The sequence below is a fragment of the Mangifera indica genome, chromosome 4 (genome assembly GCF_011075055.1).
Source record: "Mangifera indica cultivar Alphonso chromosome 4, CATAS_Mindica_2.1, whole genome shotgun sequence".
NCBI classification, from domain to species: Eukaryota; Viridiplantae; Streptophyta; class Magnoliopsida; order Sapindales; family Anacardiaceae; genus Mangifera; species Mangifera indica.
This window is the reverse complement of record NC_058140.1, coordinates 13982150-14000817: the sequence shown is the minus strand read 5'-3', so window position 1 is coordinate 14000817 and position 18668 is coordinate 13982150. Positions and strand designations below refer to the sequence as shown.

Genomic DNA, 18668 nt, shown 5'->3' with positions numbered 1-18668 from the left:
GTGTCACCAGGTACAATGTAATATTTAATTAATTATTAATTAATTACTAAAAGGATTTTATATGCCTTAAATTAGATAAATTCTAATCTTTTATTATTAACATAAAAATAAATTAATTTGATACTATGTTTGACAAAAGTGCCAAATTGTATTTTCAAACACTGAATTTCTGGGAAGTTTTATATAGTGGACTTACCTGTACTGTGTCTATATGCTCCATGCATGAAGACATTTGGCTGTCTTCTTGAATGAACGCCATTAGTCTATGCGGGTAGCAGACTCTATATGTAGCCCATAGATTTAATGTGATCAGTATATAGAGCATTTTGACAGGAAGAGTTTGAGAAAGTTGTCCTATTTCAGTCCTTAATTTGGTCCTCTGTACCTTGAGCAAAATTGTTAACTTCTTTATTCTCCCCCAACCTGTTAATTTTGGAAAATATAAATATTTACTAGGCATCCAATTCTGTGAGGGTTTTTTGTTAATTTAATCGTAAATTATTGATTTACATGACAAAAATACTTGGGAAATTGGATTTAGCTTTTTATAAAATGGCCAAAATCGAAAGTCCAAGCTGCAAGAACAAATAAATAAATGAAATAAAAAAAGAATTGAAGTTGAAAATAATAAATCTGTGAAGATAAGACTTGTAAGAGAGTAAGAGATAGGTGGAGAAGAAGAGTGGGCATTGATTTACAGAGGTGAACAAAGAGTTTTACGTCAGGGAGCTTTGAAGAATCCATTGGGGGAAAATTCGGAAAGCCATTGAATGGGAAGGAAGAGTCGGCATCTTTTCCAGGCTACCAGAATTACACAATTGATGGTGTATTAACTGTCAAATCCGTCTACCCAAGGACCTATGAATAGTTTCCTAATAAACTCTTGTGATTAAATATAAAAATGTAAATATAAAAGAATTTTTTTTCTTTAATTAATAAGAATTCCACCTAGATTGGTTGCATAGATAAACTCAAAATATCATAATTGGAATAACAAATTTTCGAATTCAGATCTTTTCGTAAAAAGTTATAATACCCAACATTTTTGCTATCCCGTGTGGACAATACAAACGAATCTTGTTTATGTGTGCCACTTCAGAGAACCCAACATGTTCGGTTTATTGTTGTTTAACACAATGTTGACTTCAAATTTGATTTGTCCTATATTAACTGAAGCGGCAACAAAGTTTAAAACTTTAAATTCATACATAGGAGAATAGTATTATTAATTATAAATGAGAGCAATAACCCACAGGTTTTTGAACTTCAACATTAGAAAATACAAACAAGAAACACAAACCAACGTGCTAGCTTTAATGGTGGCGTAAACTCATCAATCCTTCAACTAAAGCGCTCAAATCAGAGTAAGATGAACCTCCTTCTTCAACAGCTTTCTTTGCCATCTCCCCAAGTGCCTTGGCTCTGCTTCTCATTTCCTTTGCTTCATCACTCGTGAATAAGGCTCTCACAGCCTTTTCCACCGCTTCCTTCTTAATGTAATCGCCAAATAGCATAGTTGACTGCTGAATACCAACGCTAACACCAATCTTAAGAACCTGAGTTATTAACTTCTCATTGTAAAACTGGTCCGCCGATACCGGCCATGCCACCATCGGAACTCCGGCGCTCACTCCTTCGAGAGTTGAATTCCACCCACAATGGGTCACAAATCCGCCAACTGCTTCATGATCAAGAATCAACAGTTGAGGTGCCCATCCTCTTATTATAAGCCCTCTGCCTTCCATTTTCTTCTCAAATCCTACAGGCAACCAATCTTCTTCTTCTTCTTCATCGTTCTTGTCTTTCCTCACAACCCAAATGAAGCTTTGACCTGAAGCTTCAAGCCCCAGTGCAATCTCCATTAATTGAGCAGAAGAAAAGTTTGCGACACTTCCAAAACACACATACACGACAGAATTTGGTTCCTTTGAGTTCAGCCATTTCAAACACTCCTGTTCATCAAGGGATGCTTGCTTTCCCCTTGAAGATAAATCTTCTAAACTCCGATTACAAAGCGAAACTGGGCCTATATGCCACGCCCTTCTTCCCAAAACTTTCCTGAAATGTTCAGCATAAGCCGGCTCAAGCTCGTAAAAGCTGTTGACAACAACACCATAGCTCTTCAACTCTGATGCTCCCATCGCTTTGAACAACTTGCCCACAAAAGATTCACCATCTCTCATAGACTCTGGAATTTGTTTTCTTGACAACTTGATTTCGTCAGGAAGATTAGGCACAACAAATTCTTCAGAATCGGATGAAACTTTCTTATGTGGCTCATATAGCCGCATGGATGACATTGTACACAAAGAAAAGAAACCAGTTCCATGAAATACTAACCGGGGAATCCCAAATTTGGCAGCGGCGTCGGTAGCCCAAGGGAAGAACATATCGGCCACAAGGCAATCCGGTTTATATTTTTCCAGTAAATCCTCCAGGGGTTCCTGGAGCAGGGCAGCAGCCTGGAAAAATTTGATGACTAAATCAAAGTTAAATCGAGCAGAATTAGTGATAGCATCAACATTTTCACAACCCTCTGGCAATCCGACCTCCTTAGAAGGAAATTTGATGATCTTGATGTCGATTTGGGTAGCCGAATTGTTGATTCTTTGGTTTGCTTTTGAGAAGAAGGGTGCATCGGCCTGCGTGGTGATGGCTGTGATTTTGACCCCTCTTGCTACAAACAGCTTGGCAATGTCCACAATTGGAATAATATGGCCTTTAGCCATGAATGGGAAAAAGAACATATGAAGCTTAGGAATTTCAGTCTCCATTGATGATAAGTTGCGAGTGGTGAAAGCAAAATGACAAAGAAACGAAGATGATGATTATTACAGAGAGGATTGAAGATAAAGGATGGCTTTACACGGCTCTTTTCATGAAATTTGTGGGAGCACCACAGTTCTGTGGGTTGAGCCAGTGGAACAGATCCTTACACACATAAACGACAAAGGAATCTAATCCTTCAGAGTCTGGAAACTATCCTTTTTCCACAAGAAGTTTAATATCAGATTGAAAAAAAAAAGGTATAATTGATATTAGGAATAATTATGCAAACAAACGAACTGTACAATCTTAAGTGATATAATTATTTTTTTTAATTTCAAAATCACTTAGTTAAACTATTGAATAATTTTACATAATTTATTTATTCCTATAAATTTATTCTTAAAAAAAAAAGGAATAAATATGCAAATAATGAAGAAATATTGAAAATCGAGATACTTACATAATCTCTTACGTCAACTTTAATGTAGTCGTCACTTGTGACTTGGGGCACAAGAAATGTTTAATGTTTTCACATCTAGCCAAACACATTTTTTTATTATTGAAAACATAGTTGACAATTTGAATATCGTATTTAAATAGGAAATCCCTTTTTAAAGAAAAGGCCGAAAGACTTCTTCCCACCTACAATTCAAAGTGTGAACACAAATCCTCGTCCTTTTTTTTTTAAATTTAAATATTTATTTATTTATTAAATTCTTTTTTATTATTATTAAAAATAAAATTATCATTTAAAATTTTTATTTAAATTCATATTTTAGAATCACCTTTATATTTTAAAATTTTTATTTATATTCTCTAATCTCATATTTTTTTAGATTTAAAAGATGATATTTCTTTGAAAATTTTAGAATTGCAAACTCCAATCTTATTACCATATATGCCTCCAGCCTTTTAAAAAAATTTAGTTTCACCTCTTTCTCTCCTTCAGTTTCCAATTCTCCTCTCCAATGACTATTTACTGTCTTCGGTTATTAGCTCTCTCCCCCCATCACTCCCTCTTTACTCTTCAATCATCTTCATTAGAGACGAAGATGAACGGTCTTGGTCTGAGACAAAAACAAATGTCTTTGTTTAACGAAGACTTATCGTTCAAACCTTTGTCAAACAAAAACCAGTTATCTTTCTCTCAAACAAAGACCATTTCGTTTTCGTCTTCGTCTTCGATAAACATAATCAAAGAGTGAAGGGAGAGTAATTAGAAGGGAAAAAAAAGGCTAGAGAGAGAGAGAGAGAGAGTCAACAGACGGAGACAATGAATAGTCACCAAAGAGAGGTAAAGAGTCTAAACTGAGGGAGAGAAATAGATGAAACTGAAATTTTGTTAAAAGCTGGCAGGCCGACTATATATAAGAAAACAATGAAAGTTTACAATCCTAGATTTTGAAGGGAGGAAAAGTCATTTTTTAAAGCTGAAAAATATAAAGTTAGTGGGCATGAATAAAAATTTTAAAATTTAAGGGTGATCATACATATGAATTTAAATAAAAAATTTTATTGATAGTTTTACCCTTAATAATAATAGTAAAACTTATCAGATAAATAAATATTTGAGTTTTTAAAAGTTATAGGTAGAAATAAGGTTTATACTAAACCTTTGGTGGGACTTAGTCCTTTGGCTTCTTAAAAAAATTAAAAATCTACCGCATCCAGATTTCGCTTTCTTAATTTACAGTAGGAAAAAGACATTCATATGATGGTATCGTGGCTGAATTGCTAACCATGGATACTTTGTTCACATGCCTCTATTTTTTAATCTCCTTGCTTGTTTTGTGGTTAAGAATTTCATAAGTTACGCATATGATGTATTATCTCACAATTAAATCAAATAATGATATATTATTAAAGTATTTAATTAAATAATTAAAATTAGATATGCAATTTTATTGTTAAATTTATCGAATCAATAACTACATAAAAGAAAATATAAATAGAAGAATTTCAAAAAAAATATTATAAAATTAGAAATATTTTAACTGATTTATTGTTGAAATATATATTCATTTCTCACGCGATAGCAACCCCTCTTGGGTCAAATTCATTTAGATAATATATTCGATTAATAATCAAATATGTCACTTACTTACTTACAAATTAACTTAGAACAAGAACGTAAGTCTCTTCACTAGGAGATAGTGAGGAGGGAGCACGAGTTTGATAATTTAACTTTTTAACATTTATAAGACAATTTTTCTATTCTATCATGTGTTCATATTCGATTTTCTTTTCTTAACCAAATGTATAGGAATTATTCAATTTTTGTATAATTAGAATAGGAATAAAACTTTGGATTTATTGTTATAATAAGAATAACTCAAATTAGCATGCCTGAAATATTACTCAAATTATTATTTATGTTATTTAGTTTATTAGATCATATGAGATTTCGATAATTTTTTATTAATAATAATGATATAACAGATAATATAAATAATAATTTGATTATCATCTTTACCTTGTAAGATTACCAATATAAGATTGATTATATTATAATTATATCTTTACTTATTAATTTTTTAGTATAAAAATATTCTTATTTTCAATTAATATACTAAAAAATATAAAAAATATTTTAAAATAATTATAGTCAAAGATATTTAAATAAAATAATATATTAGTAATTTTTATTATTTCTAACAAAATATAATAATTATTTATATATAAATAAAATTTAATAAATTTTATCAAATATAACAAATAATTAATATCCAATGATCTTTTAGATTAATAAAAACAAACACATCCTTAAAATATGGAATAATTTCATGTGATGTTATTTGAAGCCTCTCTGTTATGCCCAACCAGTTTGGGGCCAACCTCGCAATGAGAAGGCTCTATCCAAATAAATATTTGCTGCAAATAAACACTCAATCACATGCGCATCTCCAAATTCCCACTATGGATAAGAAGACGCCCCTGGCATCATATATCAAATTAGTGGACCATTTTGTCCAAATTTTCTAGTTTTCATTACCCATACAAATATTTTAGCACAATCGACAATGACAAGGCAATCTTTTCCTCATTCTCATTAATGATACAAGTTTCAACATGATCAAGAGAATGGGAAAATATGTGAATTGATTGGCTTTGGATAACCTCTAGCAATAAAAGTGAAATGAAATATTTAAGGTGTAACTTCAAGTCTCCAAACATACGAGAAATGTTGGTCTTACCTTAATTGAGTTGGGTTTCATATATGAGAGAAAGTTTCTTTCAATCCTCTAAATGGTTGGTGGGTGGGTTCATTTATCAATAAGATTATCTTTCATGTATTAATATTAGGTTTCATAGCAATAAAGCTTTTTGAGCAAATGATTCAAACTTTTTGTGATGCCAAAAGTTGGTCTTTGAGCAAATAGACTTCAAGACTCAAGGGTTCCGGAGAGAATTGAGCTCTTGAATCAGAGAATCAGCATCCATATAAGATGAGCCACTTTCTTCAACAGCTCTCTTGGCCTTTTCTCGGAGCTCCCTCGCTCTTCTCCTCATTTCCACCGCCTCCTCACCGCCACCCATCAGCCTTTTCACCGATGCCTCCACTTTGTCTCTCCCCACAGCCGCCCAAGGCTCGGTGCTCCAGGACACCCAGTGCAGGCTCCCAACTTTCACACCAATCTTCAACACATCGGCAATCAATTTCTCATTCGAAAACTGTTCTGCGGCTATAGGCCAAGTTATCATTGGCAGACCAGCACAAACACCTTCAAGTGTCGAGTTCCAGCCACAATGTGTAAGAAAACCCCCAATCGCTGGGTGTTCTAGTATCAAAAGCTGTGGTGCCCATCCTCTTATAATTAGTCCTCTTTTGGACTCTCTAATTCTCTCTTCAAATCCATAGGGAAGCCAAGCTTCTTCATTTTCTTTCTCCTTCCCAGCGGATCGGAAAATCTTTCCAACAGCCCAAATGAATGGGTGATTAGAAGCCTCAAGTCCGTAGGCAATCTCCAGGAGCTGTTCAGGGGCCAAACGAGCTAAGCTCCCAAAACTAATGTAAAGAACCGAACTGGATTCTTTTGAATCAAGAAAACTAAGAACTTGCTGTTCATCAATGGTGGCCTTTTTGCCTCTTTCAGCTTTGTCCTCAACATTCCTGTTACATAAAGAAACTGGTCCAACAAGCCATGCTTTGTTACCCATCTCTTTCTTCAAATACTCAACATAAGCCGGCTCCAATTCATAAAAACTATTAACCACAACCCCAAAACTGTTCTCTTCAGGCTTTCCCATCTTTCTAGGACCAAACCCATTTTGATTAGGCGGTCTCATCATAACCGGAACCTGAGATTTGGTGAGTTCAACTCGATCAGGAAGACCAGGAACAACAAAAGGCTCATAATCAGAACTCACCGTCTCATGAGGCTTATACTTTCCCATATTTTCCGCGACACAACGGGAGAAGCAACCATTCCCATTAAACACAAGTCTCGGAATACCAAGACCGTTGATTGCATCGGCAGACCAACGATGAAACACATCATGAACGATGCAATCTGGTCTGTGCTCCGCAAGAAGTGCTTTGAGCGGTTCTTCAAGCATGGAAGTGTCAGTGCGTGGTGAAGCGGACATGTCTGTGTCTGCTATGTCTGTGTCGTCTGGTAAATGAAGAGTCTCGATGGAGATTGAGAGGCCCAATTCTTGGTCACGGCTAATTGATTTTTGGAAAGAAAGAGCGTGTTTTGGGGTTGCGATGATGGTGGATTTAGCACCATGAGATGCAAAGATTCTAGCCATGTCAACCATGGGGATTTGATGGCCTCCTCCAACATAGGGGAAAAAGAACATTTCAACTGGAGAAGATTTTGAGTCCATGGATACACACAGAAGAGAAAACAGAGAAAAGAAATGAGAGGGAGTACCGTGCACTTAATGTAGGATAAAGAGAGAAACAGGGGAGATTTATAGGGAAATTAAATATTCCTATTCCTGAAAAGGAAGAAATAACGGGTAGAGCAGAGATGATTTTACTTTCTGAGTCGCAATTTCATTAGTAGGTTGGGCGACTACCATACAAAATAGCTTACATGTGCAGGGACGTCAGACTATTCCAAAATGTGCTTTCCCAGTTTCCCGTGGGAACGCAGTAGTTATCAATGAGGAGTCAATCACAATTCCGGCACGATGGACCATTATCCTTTGGAGCTCGGTTGGGTGGGATAATAGAGACGATGATGTGATTATTTTTATCATTTTATTTTAAATATTAATTATAAATTTATTTTTATTTATTATTTTTTAAAATTAAAATATTTTTATTTTTAATTATTATAATAAATAATATAAAATATATTTTAAAATAATTATATCTAAATAAAATTATATTTTAATATTTGTTTATTATCTTTAATCAAATAAAATTATTATTTATATTTATCAATTCTTATAAAATTTTATCAAACATAATAAATATTTATACATAATAATCTCACAAATAATTTATTTTTAAAATTTTTTATTTTTAATAATAAAATATTATTCAAAATAAACATCCTTGTAAAGATTTTTTTTTTTCATAAATACAATTTTAGAAAACATGAAAGGAGGCCTTTTATATGAAATTATAATTTAGGAACACTTAACAATTAAACACTAAGAAAGTGTTTGGTTAATAGTTTTCAATAATAATCTATTTTTTACCATAATTTATTTTTTTATAATTTTATTTTTACTAATTAATTTTTTAAAACAATTTTTTAAATAACTATATAAATATAAAATAAAATATTAATATTTTATATTTCACCTAATCCAACATAATAAACGTCCACCAATATAATTTTATATATTATATTTCTTATTCCAATGATAAATTAAATATTTTTATATTGTCTTTTACATTTTAGTTTAATTTTTTTACTTATATCATTATTCACATCCAAATACTCTCTCTCTCTTCTATATATATATATATATTTTAAGAGATAGCATCATAATGGCATGGGCGGTACTAACAAGACTGCCGTTACTATCATTATTTATTGGCCAAAGGACTTATTCCCACCCAATCAATCCCTTTTTTTTTTTTTTTTCTTATCTTTTAATTTTAAAAATATTATTTACGTATTTATAAATAATTAAAATTAATAAAATCTTAATTTTTTAATATTTTATTTTATTCTCTCTTTTAAACTTTAAAAATTAAAAATTTCTCTTTTAAACTAAATTTTAAAAAATATATTTCCTCCCTAAGATTTAGTTTTTATACTTTGATATCATTACTGACAACTTCTCCCTCTTTTTTCAGTGAGCTTTTTTCTCTTATATGGATTTCCAATCAACACATTTGAAGCCAAGAGATGAAACTCTTTATCTTCTCAAATAAAGACAAAGATCTCATATTTTTCTAAAAAGACGAAAAATTTTATTTTTCTGATGAAGCTTTTTGTCTTCTCTACTTAAAATGCATCAATTAGAGGTTTAAATGAAAAAAGATATATTGTTGGAGAGAGTTTGCAAACCAAACGCTAGGAGAAAAAATATAATTTTTTAAAATTTAATGTAGAAAAAAATGATGAGTTTTAAAGTTTAGAGAGAAGAAAGAAAATAAAATTTAAGTTTATTTTTAATATTATATATAAAATATTGATTTTATTTGTAAAATTAACAGATTTAATTGTTTATAAATAAATAAATAAAATTTTTAAAATTAAAAGATAAAAACTAAAAAAAAAATACTTTGATGAGAATAAGTCCACTAGCCCTGTTTATTCTCAAAACTTGAACCTCTGGTTTCATAGTAGGGTTCTTTTAATTTAAAATTTTGACTTAAATGATTTACACGAATTTTCACACCATAGATTTAATACAATCCAATGGTCTAGATATTGTTGAGGTGACATACAAAGTAACCATTTTCAAACTCTCTCTCACGTCCATGGGATTGCAAATTATGATAGTCTAACTGATTGTGTGAAGGTGTTTAATTTGGATAACAGTTTATATAAATTATTTTAAATATAAATTATTTAAAAGTTTATTATATATAAATAATTATTGTATTAGATAAAATTTAATAAATATAAATAATTATTATTTTTAATTAAAAATAAAAAAATATTAATATATTATTTTTTTTAAATATTTTTAAATATAATTATTTTAAAATATTTTTATGTTAATTAAGATAGTATTTAAATGAGGTAATTTATCTTAAAAATTAATTATAATAAATTTTTTTTATTACTTAAGATGAATGTAATATTTAAATTATCTTTTATATTATCTATCATATCACAATCAATAATAAAAAAATTATTAAAATATTTTATTATCTCACAATCAAATAAAATATTATTAATAATAAAATATAAATTATCAAAATAATTTTTTTATACATTAAAACAAACGCCCCTAAGGAAAGGGCATCATCATTTAATCAACATTGAACAAAGCAAAAAAGAATGGTGAAAGTATTTAATTTAGATAATATTTTATTACTAAAATTAAAAGATTATCTTAAAGATAAAATAGTTAAAAGATTATTTTATATAAATTATTATAAATAGTTATTATATTTTATTAAAGGTAATAAAATAATACTAACATTATTTTATTTAAATACTTTTAAGATAATTATTTTATAATATTTTTTATATTACTTATTATATTAATTAAAAATAAGAGTATTTTGTTAATAACAAGATTACCTTTTATTTATATATATATTTATTTAGAATCTCACCTACACTGAATCTTCACATTTTATAAGACCCAATTAGCCACACTTGACACAACAAACCCAAAGTTTTGTAACATCACATAATTATTGAACTAGATAAATTAATAATTTAATTATGACATATTATCAAAGAAAATTTATATTTATATTTTTTTATACATAAAATTTTCCTTTTTATCATTCAAATTATCTCTTGTGATAGATTACTTTCTATATTATATATAATATTATTGATAATAAAAAATTATCAAAACCTTTTATTTGCAGTAAAAGATGGCGTTTCAGAGTAATCTCATCTCTTAATAATATAATATATTTTTTATGCTAATAATACTAAACAAACAAACTTGGTTTTTATATTTTATTTGAAAATACTACTGTAATACACCGTTGTAAAAAGTATTATCAATAGCCCAATGATGGAGACTTAAAACAAATAAGCTCCCAGCATAATTACAAGAAGAAACCTATTTATATTTTATAATACAAAAATCATACCGCTCCAGACAGATTTGGATCCAAGCTAAAATTCAATATTTATCAAGCCTATATATACCAATTTTACTGGAAGTTCAACGGAATAATTGCAAAGCATTAAATATCAAGGAGGCTCCAAGGGCAAGAAGCCTATTACCTGTTAGCCTCCAATAGTTGAACTAGGGCAAATTATATTATCTAGGACCACCAGAACTACCCTGCACTATACATAGCCCAGTTAAGTAAAATGTAGAACTGACTGCATACAAGATGTTGATAATAGAATGGCAGCATCAAGATCATACTTGTAATCTGACAATCACGTCAACTTTTCACCTGAACGTTTTATATGCAGAGCCGCTTTAACAACATTTCCCCTTGTGATGATTCCGACCTTCAAAATTTAAGAACGTGCACTGATCAGAGAGAGACAGAGAATGCCTACTTTTGATGAGCACATCCAAAGAGTTGAGATTTTCAGTAAGAGATGTTAGTATCAAAATTCTTACCAGCTTGCCATCACCGTCTACCACTGGCAATCTACGGTATTTTGTTTCTAGCAACAACCTTTCATCAGAGATTTGACTTAGTGCAATCAAGTGTGACAGTATGCTTTTAAATTTTATGCAGAAAGTATATAAAAAAGATGGTCAGCATTACAGTTGATAGATAATATTTGAGAATCACATCACACCATTTTGAAGGCCATAAAATAACATAAGATTTAGTTCCATTCTTACAGAAGTCCGAAGAAAGGAATCCTAAAATAAACACTTGTTTCTTTAGATTCTTAAATAAAAAATGGAAAATTGATATGCAAGCAGATCAGAAAATTTTCAAATGTACAAAAAACAGATATTGAAAAAGCAGATGAATCCAATACCTAGCAGCATCTTCTAAGTTGGTATTTTCATAAACAACAAGTGGAGTAGGTGTCATCAAGTCACCAACAACTTTTCCATTATTCTTACTAAGCAGTCTTTGTATCTCATTGAATGTCTGCCAAAATGATCAATAATTAAGAAAGAGCAACATTCAAAATTACAACAAAGTATGGTTATGAAGCATCCAAATTTTGTATCTCAAGTGATGTAATAGTTAATTTGTCTACCATTCAAAAATGATGGGATGAGATGTATGTAACTATGTCAAATCAGAATCACATCTCTTGGTATACAAAATCAGGATACTACATAAGTGTAGCATTTGTTTAACTGAAGTTACTTATAATAAAGCTTAGGACAAGAAAATGAAAGATAATGGTCATACATACTTTCCAAGAACTATTGACATTAGGAAACAAGTTTGCATCATTTTGATTGCAACCTAACAGCCATTAAAAATAAAGTAATCAATAACAGTTTCATCTAGAATCTCGAAAGCATCAAATATAAGACAGAAAATGTTAAACGACATTCAGAGCCAGCGCCCAGCAGCAAGCACTGTGGCAAAGCAGAGTGATTTAAAGTGAAAAGTACCAAAATAAATTTGGACTTGTTAGGTCAAGCTAGTGATGAAGGAACTAGGTAAGGCTAGGGCTAAAGCCACCCAGTGAGAAACTTCCGTGTCACATTTATCTGATACAAATGTCCTATATTTTGTACATATAACTATCTGTACAAAATATAGTTTGCAATTCTGAAACCTTATAGCAGGTAGTCCCTCCCAAAGTGAGTAATAAGAACTATGAAAACAGAGAAAAAAGGATATGTTACATTTTACTTGGCAATCCTTATAAGAAGAAATCAATTTGTGACAAAGTCGCTATCAACAGTTCTATTAAACTCCTCCAAAATTCCACACAGCCCTAATCTGCTTCCAATAAAAAATTGAAGAGTTTTGGAGCTTGAATTTTAGATTTTTTTAAAATAAATCTTAACATGTTTAAATTTGTGCAGATGTACATTTCCCAATATTCCTAGTAGCTTTAGAATTTCCTAACAAAGCTAAAGGGCCAAGGACCAAATTAAAATATTGAATGAACTGTTATGCCAACAAGGAACATGTTATCATCAGCTATGTTCTCTTGAGAAGCATCGCCCATCAACTAATTGAACGAATGAGGGACCAGAACATGAATGAGATTCCCTGAATCAAACAGGAAGAAAAAGAAAGAGAACCTAAACTCTGGGCTTCATTCTGATACTACCTGATATGGAGTCAATTGCTAACAGGTCATAATCTGAAACAACACCAACCTGCACAGAAAATTATAATATTGTTGATTACATTGGAAAAATACAAGCACATTGACATTATATGTTGAGCTAATTTAGATATTTCATATCAATTAAAAAAATGGTTTTCCAATAACTATGTAGCACGGAAACGGAAACGGAGAAACGTGGAAACACATTTTTTTAAAAATATAGGAAATAGAAACGTGGAGAAACTTATAAATATGAAAAATATAAAGGTTTTTTTATAAATATTAAATTTTTTATAACAAAAATACATAAACTTGTATAATATAAAAATAAATAATAAAAAAAAGAATGAAGAGAAAGAATACTATAAAATATAATCATAGAATCTATTATAAATTGTTTTTGAGCAAACACACATAGATATTTAAGAAAAAAATAACGATACACAGCAATCTATATGATATGTTGGGGAAGAGATTAATAACACATTGAAAAGTAGAGAGGAGATGAATTCAATATGAGATTTAAAGACATTTTCGATTTGAAAATATAAAAAATATGTGTTTAATCGATTTTACAATTTTTCTTTTAAAAGAAACGTGTTTCAAAATTTTTTAAAAATTTTGAAATGACCCGAGACGTTTCCTACAAGTTTCGGAAACGGAAACGTTTCTGAAACATGGAAACCCATCCCATTGTAAGTTTCCGTGCTACTTTGTCCAGTAATAGTTAGCAAATATGAGGATTTCAAAAACCATAAACTGTAGTCTCACAGGTTCCTCATTCAAGAAAATAGGCATGTTGCAATAACTTGACACCTCATCTACCTGGTGCCTCATTGAATGAGTTGTGATTCACTGCCAAAACATCTACAGGGAAAAACAATATTCTCATCTCAAAACTGGATATCCTTCAAAAATTGAGGAGGTGAGGTGATTGTCAACCTAAATTTTTATAAATGGATCCTTTTCAGCAGAAAAAACTATTTTAAGGCAGAAATCTTTATTAAGTGCAATAAGATAACTAAACTCAAAGTTTCATTTGATTCCACAGTGAGAAACACATCTACATCAAGGTATAGAGTGATGCACATTCAAATACAATCTGTTTTAATATTTTGCGAAAAAAAGAAAAAAAATTCTCCACATCATTCTCAATTATTTTAAAGATAAGAGTTCCTAGAGATTGTAAATAGTGTCATTAAATGGAATTTTCAATTTACAAAATAAGATATTATGCCAATTTACATTAACATTAAGCAAAAATTCTTGCAACTACAGAAAGCTCACGCAGTAGAAAGAAGAAAATAGAGATAATGTTCATATGCAAACAGAAAATCTGAAAGTAATTGAAATTACCAGTTTCCAGTCATCATCAATTACAGGAAAACCAGTTATTCTCTTCTCGACAAGACACTCAAGTGCTGTAACAACAATATATTGTCAATTAAAAGATGACCAAAAATATACCAAAGTTCTCTTTCATGTGTCAGAAATACCTTCATCAACCGTTGTTGTAGTCTTCACAACATGTAAATCCTCCTTCCTGGTCATAAAATCACCAACCGTGTATGTTCCATTTCTTGGCTGAAAAAAATTATCAAAGTAGATATATTAAGAGGTCATTTTTTATCTTGGAAAAAAACTGTACATATACTACTACTTTAAATTATTAAAATGTTTGACCATGTTGTCCTTTAAATTAATACCCATTCAAGATATTTTTATTCGGATCAAACAATTCAATTCCTTTTACTTTTATCCTCAAAAAGTCCTAAATTCTTTATTCTCAAGTATTTATATTCAAACTTCACAATCTACGAAAACAAAATGAAAAAAAAAAAAAACCAAAACTGAAACAATCAGATCAAGTTTTTCGGATCAAATTTATTTGATTTCATAGAACAAAAACAGTAACTTCGAAGCCATTTACAGCTACTCTTATGCCATGCAAATTGTACTGCAATTCCATACATGGAAAATATCTAAGAAAATTACATGTGGCGATTGATCTAAATGTAACACGCATATTATAACATCTATTGATGCCAGGCAAGAGTTTTAAAACCTTTTAAAGATGATGTAGTATTCTCTACTATTGATTTTTGCTACAAGCCAAAAAATCAAATTTTTGTTGACTGAACATCTTATTTAATGTACTTCCTTCCCCTTCTTGTGTCTCTTGCCTTCCATGGAACTGTTCTATTTTCTGGTAATTTAAGCTTATCAAACACGGCTCCTACAAACTTTGACGGTTCTTTTTCATGTAAAATCACTTGAATCCAAAAAAGAAAAATGATAATAATACTTTTATTTATCAATAGTGCTTTTATTATTATATATCCTTCATGTAGAATCTCAACGGTATTTTAGCTTACAGTTGTACTGTGTACAACGTGAAGTTTCAAAACGTGAGTCAAATTGGCAAGCTTAAATTATTCCACGAATTAAATATTTCAGATCAACCATATATATAAGCTCTCACGTACACCTAATAAAAGAAATGCATAAACAATCAAAGAAAAACAGATTTACCGGAACGGAGTTCGTGATCCCGGCGCCGTTATGAGCGAAAGCCGGCGGCGCTCGAGAGAAACTGCAACGTCGGCTCTTAGAACGAACCGGTGATATGGCGGTTACTAGTGTGCAGGGAAAGTGAGGATGGGGAAGCGAGTGAACGCCGTGGAGTCGTACGAGGGTGAGACAAGTGGGCACAGAAATGGAGCTCATTATTGTCTTTAAATTTTTTTTATAAATTATGAATGGAAATGAAGGTGTTTTATCGGATGATCCCAGCTTAAATTATATAATAAGTGAGATTGGAATGAATAAAAGAAAAGAGAAGAGGAGAATGGAAGTTGCGTGAGTGGAAAAGTAAAGGGGAAAAAGGTTGGCTCTGGTTTTCACTTTTCAGTTCATACACGCGCCAATTGTGGAATGTGGACCGACTCCTGTTTCAGTGTTTTGTGTGGTTGCTACTTGTTAGAGGCTTTGACTCTCTTCAAGATTAGTACGACAAGAATACTTTTCAAGTTGAGATAAATAAAATAAAGCCAAAGAATTATTTCCCACCAAATTGCAAGGTAAAGGTAAATATATATGTGGGGAATTTTAAAATAAAGATAAATTTGTTATTTTATTATTAAACTTTTAATTTTTAAAAATTTATATTATTTTTTAATTTAATTTAAAAATAATTATTTTTTATGATTAAATTTAAAAAAATTATATTTTTTTCTAGATTTTTTCTTTTTTCTCTTATGATAAAATATCATTCTTATTCTTATTATTGATAGGTCTTCCCACCATCCTCTTCTTCTATCTTCGATGTTTCTATCAAACCAATTTCGTTTGAAGAAGATGAACTGTCTTCATCCAATGAAAAGACAAAAACAATTTATCGCTTTCATCTCTTCAACTGGACAAAGACTAATCGTTTTTATTCGACTAACAGATCGATATCCAAAGATTTGTTTGATGCCAATTCATTGGTCAAATAAAGACAAATCATCTTCATCCAACTGAAGATAAATTAGTTTGATGGGAACATCAACAATAGGAGAAAAAAATGGTGTAAAGATCGATTGATAGTGAAAATGGTATCTGATTGTTAGAGATGGAAGAAAAAATCATAGAGAGGAAATGTAGTTTTTCAAAGTTTAATTATAAGAGAAATTGTTAGTTTTTTTAACTAAAAAGAGAAAATAATATAAATTTTTAGGGTTTTAAGATTTATTAATAATATTATAATTTTACCTTTACTCTTAATATAAAATTTTAATAGAAATTAGTTTATAAATAAATATTTAAATGTTTGAAATACTATAAATATATATTTATCTTTATATTAAAACTTAGGTAAAATCAGTCCTTTGGTCAATAAAATAATATAAGAGACTCAATCAAAAGAGTAAGATTTATAGCCATATGAAAAATCCAATCTTTAATTTTTGAATGTTAATATAATTGAAAAGTCAATGAAATTAGTCAAGAGGACAAATTCTATTTCCCATGTTTTTTTTTTCACTTTTGACTTTCGAATACGTATATTTGAATATTCAATGTTCACATGCCAGCATCTAACTTTGATTTTTTTTTTCTTGCCCACAATTATTCCCCAAATTCGCAGATAATTTCACCAAACTCCAGTAGAATTGAAAATGTGATTTTGATAAGAGAAGATTAAGCCTATTTGATTTGGTGGATAATCATTTGATAGTCTCTCCAATGCTATCCAATCGAGGTCTTTGTAAACCAAACTCTCACTTGTCCATCTCCTTCCCTGCTCTTTTCTCTACTCAATTACACAACTCCTTATGCTACCATAACAAGGATATGGATGCAATCATTAACTTGACTGTGGAAAAAAATACTAACTCACCCTCACCCGATCTACCACCCAATGCCGTCTACACACACTTCATCTCATCATCGAAATCTTTCACTTTATCTACTTTTATCCTAAATAATAAAAAGTTATAATGAGAAAAAGGAATAGATGAGTGGTATGCTGATAATTGAGTCACTTCACTAAAAAGTGAACTTGAATCACTTAAGAGAAGATGTGTTGGTTATCGTGCAAAATCATAGATCAATGAGTGAGAGTCGAGATCACATTTTTTTTTTAATTAATTGATTAACGTAACAAAATTGATACATATTAAGTGATGTGACATCTATCATATGAGTTAGTACTAAGTGTTGATACTGTCTTTCAGAATATATATAATTTTACTTTTAATTATAAATAATTTAATAGGGGATTTGAGTCAAATAAAACTAAAACTTGAGTCTACTCAAACTCTATTCAATATAAAAGAAGTTGAACTCAACGAGTTTTAAATATGGTGAATAATACTTGAATTCAGTATTATAGATAAGAGCTCAAATTAGTAAGGGTTGAATTTGAGCTCAATAAACTTAAAATATAACGACATTATTTTAAAATCAAATTATATAGTAAAATAATGTCATTTTGCACATTTTATAAAATATAATATTGAGTAAAACAACATTATTTTGAATTTATTAAGCTGATGTTACTTTGTTTACATATACAAACCACTCAAAATCTTATAAAGTTAAGTACCCTATGGCCTGAGCTCCATTTTAAATTCAAATACTTTTTGTACCCATAATTCAAATTCAAACCCGACCGATGATCGCTCATAATCTAACCCTAAAAGGCATAATGGACTTTACATACCAATGATGTGTTATTTTCTGGATCATCTACCAACTAATTTTTATGATTTATAGACAGGTTGGAATCAATAAACTCCATAATAACAAAGATTACTTTCCTGAAATCATCGATTGAATTATCATAATTGCCCTCATACTAAGTAAAATTTTACTAAATTATCACCATAATAACAGCATTAATCCAAACTTAAAGTCGATTCACTGTCTTCTTTTTCAATTACAATCACTTCTCGGTAAAATTTCTATCCCTTATGAGAGGGTTAAGCAGGTTTTTTAAACTAGCTTTATTAAATTTACTGCAGAAATCGTGCGCACTTACAGTTACCGCGAGTGATTTTTCTCACCAAACCGCTAACCTACCTTATCTTTGCCAGT

At 30.4% G+C, this 18668-nt stretch overlaps 3 protein-coding genes across 9 annotated transcripts; all 3 read right to left on the bottom strand.

The window, feature by feature from the left end:
* Positions 1–1187: 1187 nt before the first annotated feature.
* LOC123212804 (scopoletin glucosyltransferase-like) lies at positions 1188–2917 on the bottom strand. The gene has a single exon (XM_044632000.1). The coding sequence runs from the start codon at positions 2772–2774 to the stop codon at positions 1314–1316; it is 1461 nt and encodes a 486-aa protein (XP_044487935.1). The 5' UTR covers positions 2775–2917; the 3' UTR covers positions 1188–1313.
* Positions 2918–5686: 2769 nt separating this feature from the next.
* LOC123213789 (abscisate beta-glucosyltransferase-like) lies at positions 5687–7667 on the bottom strand. The gene has a single exon (XM_044633366.1). It carries the CDS (start codon positions 7597–7599, stop codon positions 6160–6162), a length of 1440 nt encoding a protein of 479 aa, XP_044489301.1. The 5' UTR covers positions 7600–7667; the 3' UTR covers positions 5687–6159.
* Positions 7668–10799: 3132 nt separating this feature from the next.
* Positions 10800–16027, bottom strand: LOC123213788 (CBS domain-containing protein CBSX1, chloroplastic-like). 7 transcript variants are annotated; one of them, XM_044633358.1, is made up of 9 exons: positions 15624–16027; positions 14588–14675; positions 14448–14512; positions 13092–13140; positions 12216–12268; positions 11826–11941; positions 11452–11554; positions 11279–11336; positions 10800–11165 (listed from the first exon to the last, which is right to left on the bottom strand). In XM_044633358.1, the coding sequence occupies exons 1-9, from the start codon at positions 15816–15818 to the stop codon at positions 11137–11139; spliced, it is 756 nt and encodes a 251-aa protein (XP_044489293.1). In that variant the 5' UTR covers positions 15819–16027; the 3' UTR covers positions 10800–11136. The 7 variants fall into 7 exon arrangements, with proteins under 7 accessions (XP_044489293.1, XP_044489295.1, XP_044489294.1 ...); XM_044633360.1 differs by having other exon boundaries at positions 11248–11336; positions 15624–16026; XM_044633359.1 differs by having other exon boundaries at positions 10800–11160; positions 11248–11336; positions 15624–16026.
* Between the last annotated feature and the right edge of the window lie 2641 nt (positions 16028–18668).

Bases quoted from the DNA above. Each gene is read 5' to 3' on its own strand.
- LOC123212804 (XM_044632000.1), bottom strand. From the start codon at position 2,774: ATGGAGACTGAAATTCCTAAGCTTCATATGTTCTTTTTCCCATTCATG.
- LOC123213789 (XM_044633366.1), bottom strand. From the start codon at position 7,599: ATGGACTCAAAATCTTCTCCAGTTGAAATGTTCTTTTTCCCCTATGTT.
- LOC123213788 (XM_044633358.1), bottom strand. From the start codon at position 15,818: ATGAGCTCCATTTCTGTGCCCACTTGTCTCACCCTCGTACGACTCCAC. The intron at 14,676-15,623 runs GTAAATCTGTTT...AATTTTTTTCAG, and splicing joins GGATCACGAACTCCGTTCCG to CCAAGAAATGGAACATACAC. The intron at 11,166-11,278 runs GTGAAAAGTTGA...GGCTATGTATAG, and splicing joins TCTGCATATAAAACGTTCAG to TGCAGGGTAGTTCTGGTGGT.